This window comes from Perognathus longimembris, chromosome 15 (assembly GCF_023159225.1).
Source record: "Perognathus longimembris pacificus isolate PPM17 chromosome 15, ASM2315922v1, whole genome shotgun sequence".
Taxonomy (NCBI): Eukaryota; Metazoa; Chordata; class Mammalia; order Rodentia; family Heteromyidae; genus Perognathus; species Perognathus longimembris.
In genome coordinates, this window is record NC_063175.1 from 44,693,114 (window position 1) to 44,700,402 (window position 7,289).

Sequence of the window (7,289 nt, forward strand, 5' to 3'; positions counted from 1 at the left end):
TGTGCAAAATACCATGGGGACACCTCTGTGTATACTGTATATACAAATAAAACGAAAGATAGCAATGCATAATCGTTTCTGTTAGGAGGTGGGTGCCAGCGGGAACCTCAAGGGTCAACACAGAGAATGGAGGAAGGTGAATATTGTCCACATACTTTACATGCATGGACAAAAATAGAACAATAAAACCTACTGAAATTCTCTTCAGATTGAAGAGAGGAGATGAGCGATTGTTGGGGGGCGGGGTGTTGAGTTTGATCAAGGAAACACTTACCTGCATATATGGAAATACCCTAATGAAAGTATGTTGTATAACTAAGATAGTCTAGCAAAAATACTTCTTAAAACTTTAAGTCTCCTAATGTTTTTGAGGCCATTGATAGCTTGTGTGGATTCCCTGGAAATAGAGATTTTATGCCACGCAACCAAATTACGTTTCTTCTAAGAATAAAATGGTAGCAGTATTAAAATACAGATTGTACACAAACATATCATCTTTGATATTGCTGTGATAGTTTTGATTTTCAAATAAATCAATTTTATTTGAAGGTCTTTGGTTCATATTCCTGGTACCTTCAGCCTTTATACCCTATGAGCATACAGTGGTATCATTGGCTGTGTTTTAACCTGTTTTGTTTTCCAACTTTTTAGTTATAAAATGCACATGTTATAAATTTTAACATCATAACTTGTGTAATTGTACAGTTCAAGCTGGGCATTGGTGGCTTGTGCCTACCATCCTAGCTTTTCAGGAGGCTGAAATTTGAGGATTGAGGTTTGAAGTCAGCACTGGCAAGAAAGTTTCTCCAATTAACTAGCAAAAAAGCCAGGTTTGGAAGTGTGGCTCAAGCAGTAAAGCACCAACTTTGAGCACACAGCTGTGCAAGAGCGAGGGGCCCTGAGCTCAAGCCCCAGTACAAAAAAGCAAAAACCATAACCCCAAAAACCAACAACAACCCAATTATACAGTTCAATGATATTAAGTACATGCTTCATGTACTGTAAGTATCACCACCATCCTGCCCCAGTGCCTTATCATCCTCTATACCCATGAAATAATAATTTATCATCTCCCTTTTTCCTGGCCCCTGGTTGCTACCATTCCACTTTCTATCTCTAGGCATCTGATTATTCTAGGCATGCCATTTAAGTTTGAAATGCGCAGCATTTGTTCTCTTGTGATTGGCTCATTCCACTAAGTGTGATTTCCTCAAGACTCATTCACATTGTAATCAGTCATAGTTGAAGTTGCCCATCAGAACAAACCCTACCCAGCGTCTCAATTCTTCCCGTTTCTCATAATATTTATGTTCTAAGGTTAGAGGCCACATATGACACATTAGTTGATTCATTAAAATTCCTTAAGTGGCAAGTGTTGAAGACATTCATGAGAGAACTTTCAATAGGTCAAATTTTTGAACAAACAAGTTTAGAATCCAAAAGACTCATTCAGAAAAGACATCTTTCTACAAACTCAATGTTTTCACTTGTTGAATGAATAATCCAGGAGAAGATTTAATACTTCTTCAATATAAGATACCTTAGACTTTTACCACAACAATAGCAGCCACAAAATCTCTTCCCCAAAGAGCTTTAATGTCCTAGTACTACTTTGGCATTATTGCCCTGGAGATTGACTCCAGTGAGTTTAAGGGATGTAAATGGCCTGAGCATTAGACATAGATTTTATTTTTTAGGCATCAACAGAGGAAATGAAAGGTGGAGAGCCTAAGAGATGATATCAGCAGGGAAGGGAAAGAGAAGAATGTATGCTTGAGGAGAGAAAACACAATGGCAAACTGGCACATTCAATTTCTTCCTCAGGCTGTAGAACAAATAGAAGACAAGTATCTGAAAGATAGGGCCAACATGAAGAGAAGGAAGAATTACCCAATATATTCAGAGTTTCTGCTAGGATGGCTGTTGTGAGGGTATCTCAGGGGGCAGTACTAGTTTTTGTGTGTCTTTCTATAATTAACACCTAATGTCTTCCTCTAAGGTGGAGCCTAGTTTAGTGAATAATTATATATCATTCAATTTAATCCATATTTGTATGGATGTATCATAGGGAATGTTGTTTTAATTCTTTCTGTTGGCTGCAGATATAAAGGGCAACGAATAAGTTGAAGAATATACTTGGAGTTAAGTTGGTGCAATCGGCGCGTCAAGAATGGACAGGAGACATGGAAAGTACACAGTGACTACGGAGCCCTCCGGAATCCAGCTGGTGAGTGAGTACGGCAGCTCCCTGTTGTAGCTTGCTTATATTATCTCCTCATTCTCACTAGTTTAGAGCTATTTATTCCATTCACTGCTTTGTAGTCCAGGCCCTGTGTTTGCATTCTTCTCCAAAAAAAGTAGCGCTGTATATTAGACATGCCGTTGCAACTTAAAAAGTAATTTTATTTTTATTATTAAGGTATTGTACAAAGGGGCTGCCATTTCATAAATCAGGTCATGAGTCATGAGTACACTTCTTTTTTGGACAATGTCATCCTCTTTTTTTTTTTTTTTTCACTTTTCCCCCTCCCATTCCTGCCCATAAGTTACATAGTTCATTTTCTACTTAATGTATACTGAATAGCATTTGCTCACTCTTCCTCCCTCTTTTGCTGTGCTCCTCTTTTATCCCCACTAGAGAAAAAAACACCACAAAGCCAAAACAAACATCAAACATTACCATCACCACCACTACCAACTTTATTGGTATATTTTACTGCATTATATTTTAGACATTATTTTAAATATTTCTAAAGTATTATGAATGAATGTTTCTATGAGTATATGATACATAAATAAACTCACTTAACTTTTTGTGTTCACTATCAGGTGAATATGAAAGCTTTAATGATACTACTGGCTTATAAAATTTCTGAGGAATACACAAAAAATGTTTGAAGATATGTTGACCTTCACCACACAGAGTTGCATTAATTAACCTGCCTTAATTTCTTAGGAGATAAACCAGAGAAGAAATTCTGGCTTCTCAATAAGTGTTAGTTAAATGGCAGAATACGATGGGAACTCCTGGGACACCCAAAGGACATGTTTGCCCTTTTGAGTCATTGGAGGACTTTCCTGAGAAGGTCACTTCTTTTTTTTATTTTTTGTCGGCCAAGGGGCTTGGACTCTTTGCCTCGGAGCTGTCTCTTTAGCTCTTCAGCTCAAGGCTAACACTCTGCCACTTCATCCATAGCACCATTTCTTGTTTTCTGGTGGTGAATTGGAGATAAGTGTCTCATGGAATTTCCTGTCTGGGCTGGCTTTGAATGGTAATCCTCAGATCTCAGCCTCCCAAGTAGCTAGGAGTACAGGTGTGAGCCACTGGCACCCAGCTGAGAAGGTTACTTCTAAAGATGACTCAAGATATCCAAACACTCAAAAGGAAAAAAAAATCCTCTTAAAGAGATATCATCATCTTGGTAGTATTTTTAGCACCAATCTTGAAGCTATTTGCAGTATTATCTCAAGTCATTGTGCAGCATGTATCTGGAAAGCCAACCGTGTATTTGACATTATTAGAGATAGTTCTAAAATATTTTTCTCTTAAGACTAAATTCAATAGCTCTATACAAAAATTGTTTGAAAATGGTGAACAAACGAAGTAGACTTTGGTGCTGCGGCTTTTTCTCCTTAGGGACCTTAATTTATGAAATTTTAATTTACCCTTACAAAGTCAGCAGAGGAAATTTACAGAAAATTTTTTTGGTAAATGTAGCTAATATACTACCAGCTTTTATTAGCAGTTGCCAATGATCTGACTAAGCAGTATCTACATTCAGTAACTATTGCAAGTTCATCTAGAGACTCCACTAGTACTAAGAACCAGAGCAATGCAACAGTAAAATAACCACTCAGGCTGCAATGTTACTATAAAGCACAGCCAATATTATAGGACTTTTCACTTGAATGTAGACCCACCCATCATCTTTTTTTCAAAGGACTAGTATTCTAACAGAGCCAAAAAATATCTCCTAAGCTAGCCTAGTGGGTGAGGTTTCCCATGTTTACAAAGTATATTAAAAATGCCTAAGTAAGTCCATCAGCTATAGGCTGGAATAGAATCAGAACTTAGATAAATCAGCAACAGTGTTATGTGCTTAGTAATTAACAGATGCAATTTTGTTTAGCTTTTCTTTATCAAAAATATATCCATTTTCTTTGGTTTTGATATTATACTTGTGGGAAAAGAACCCAACTGTAGTGAATTGTTTACTACTGGAAGTATGCTATTCTACATTTAATGAAAATGGTACTTTCTGTAGTTTTAAATAGCAGTTCCTAATGGACCAATGACTATGCAAATTCTAGCTTGACAATTTTTGTTGCAGTCTTAATGGAACCCACTGGCTGACCATAGTCATTTAGTAATGGATTGTTAAATCAACATGACCAAAGGCAAACAGTAGTAATGACAGTAATAACAATAAAAATACTAGCGCTACTGATTATAACAGTCAATCTAGTTAGCACTTACTGAGGACATACCTCATGCCCGATACAATTTCATGCATTTCATACTTATCTGCTTGTTTATCACTCATGCTACAAGAAGACAATCTTTTGTAGAAGACCAGGGAGATAAAAAGATGCCTTTGACTCATGGTGAGAAAGTAAGTATTATTAAGAAATGAAGACCGCCACATATATCTGCAGTGTTATTATTACATCATTTATGCAATGAAGACACCCCCCACCCCCCCCATGAATCAGCAGCGCCACTTGTGGCTTTTTCTGTTTATGTCGTACCGAGGAACTGAACCCAGGGCTTCATGCATACTGGGCAAGTACTCCACCTACCGCTAAGCCACATTCCCAGCCCACGAGGACCTTTCTTTTTTAACAGTGTCTCCCCCTTCCTCATTTTCTCCCAGTTTCCCCACTTCCATACTATTTTCTTTTGACAGAGACTTTAAGTTGAGAAACTCAGCCTCTGGCTTCTGATTCATCTCTGTAGGTATGTGCGGGTCCAAATGCCCAAGAGGCCCACAGCTCCACTGACTGGTGTCCACCTCCAAATGACATCACTGGCAATGTCTCTTCCAACCTGCCTGGGGTGTGGAGGAACCCCACAATCCACACACATGCAGGATGCCTACACTCAGAACCACCCAATCCACAGGTAATGCCTGCTGCTTCTGCCTGCGTGTCCCTGGATAGAGATGCACTTGGCCTGCGCTTGCCTAGGGCATGTAGTTAATTACTTTTAGTACAGTGACAGGTTCCTGGAAGGCAATTCCCAGGAAGGATATTATTTGATATTCTCTTTTTTCAGAGAACTGCTATATTCTAGTCTAGAAACCAAGTAGTCACAAGAGATGGAGATGGAGATGATGGAGATGGAGAGCGTCAAAAGAACCAACACAAAAGATTTCCTATGGAAATGAAAGGAATAAATAGAAGGTCCAAATACATGCACATTCGCAGTATAACTGATTATTTAGACTGGTGGAAAACCATCATATTTTAAAACAGGATGCGTGCTTTTCCTGCGTGCATTCTAGTCTGTTGGTGATTACTTGTTTTCTTGCACTGTTGCAACCCAGAATCTCTGCATGGCCTTTTATTTGATTCTCTGGCTTCCGGCCTCTGGAACATGTGATCTTGACTCAGAAGCCTCGCTGTTCTTTGGAGCCTCTCCATTAGCCTTAGAGGCCTCACTTCATGCCTGGATGGCCGAATTAAATTTACTTCCTAGTTGTATCTCTAAGTCTTTCCTCCAGGCCTGGTGGTTCCCACCTATCATTCCAGCTGCTGGGGATATGGAAACAGGAGGATGAAAGTTTGAGGGCAATCCCAGGCAAAAGTCAGTAAAACCCTGTCCAAAATAAAATCCAAAAGAAAAACAAAAGCACTGTGGCATGGCTTAAATGACAGAGCCTTTGCCTACCAAACACAAGATCTTCATTCAAACTCTGGTCTTGTCAAACAAAGAAAAATCAAACAAAATAAAGCCCCCAATCAAAACAAAATACACTCTTCTGGTCACAGAAAATGACAAAAAGCAAGGGTGAATAAAGGAATAGTTAGAGCATAGAGGGGTTTTAAGGCAGTGAAACTTCTCTGTGGGATGCTGCAATGGTGGATATATATCATTATACATTATGATATACATACATACATATATATTCATGTGTACAATATATAACAGCTTGAGTGCACCTCTAAAGTGGACTCTGGCTGACAAGGAGAGCCATCTAGAGGAGGATTATGGAGTTGTCTGTATTTCTTGGTTTTGCTGTGAATGGAAAACTGGTACAAAATATAAATCCTGTTGAAAAGAAAATAGCAGAAGAAAATATCATAGGAGAAGGCATTTCATTTTTGAATGCTAAGAAAAGCATGAAATGTGTCCCATTTGAATAAAAATCTATTTTTGTTTTTCAAAGCCTATAAATCAGAGATAACTAGTGATTCAAAACAATGTTAGCACAAGAAGTTCTAAGTCATGAAAAAGAAATAGGAAGCCACACACTTTTGTGTTTATCACTGACATTTTACTTTAAGCCCTTGCAGGCGAATGAAAATTGCTGCAGTGACTGGTCTCTCTGCAAAGTCTTCCTGGCCTGCCTCCTTGCCTGTGTATTGACGACAGCAATAGGAGTCCTCATACTGTCCCTGGTGAAAAATAAAGCAACCAATTCTTCCATTGTTATCCAGCTACTCCCAAATGGACAGCCTACAATTATTGCATCTGGAACAACCACTGCGACTGCTCAACCTGCAGTGCCCGTTGCTCCAGGAGAATCTACAACCATAGGGGCATCCCCGGCCACTACAACCACAGCACCTACCACCACGATTCCAACTCAGCTCCCAAGTACATCCACTTCAACAGAGTCTCCAACCACTGCAACATCCACAGCCACTACAGCCGCCACCACAGCCTCAACTCCGCAGCAAACCACAACAGCCACCTCCACCAGGAAACCAAGAGCCACACGTAAAACTACTTCCACAGGACCTACCACCAGTGCGACAACACGCATTACAAAGAAAGCCACCACCAGAACATCAACTTGACCCAAACCACAACTGTGACCACAACTTCATCTCCCTCAAAATCCACACCGTCAGTGTAATATCCATGGACACCGCTGCCACCATAGCTGCTATCACCTTTCCAACTCACACTTAAACCACAACAGTCACAACTTTAGCTGCCACCACTACTACCTGTTTTTACCATAGTGGGCAGTTTCCATGACTCCCCATTAACCATGCTTCTCATTCCCACCACCTACCCTTATCTATTCCTAGACAGGATGCTCTCTGTCCACACGCTTATT

At 39.5% G+C, this 7,289-nt stretch overlaps 1 protein-coding gene across 1 annotated transcript; it reads left to right on the forward strand.

Annotated features, from left to right (window-relative positions):
- The first annotated feature begins 2,170 nt into the window (after positions 1–2,170).
- On the forward strand, positions 2,171–7,023 carry LOC125363943 (dynactin-associated protein-like). The gene is made up of 3 exons (XM_048363280.1): positions 2,171–2,227; positions 4,958–5,122; positions 6,517–7,023. The coding sequence occupies exons 1-3, from the start codon at positions 2,171–2,173 to the stop codon at positions 7,021–7,023; spliced, it is 729 nt and encodes a 242-aa protein (XP_048219237.1).
- The last annotated feature ends 266 nt before the right edge of the window (positions 7,024–7,289 follow it).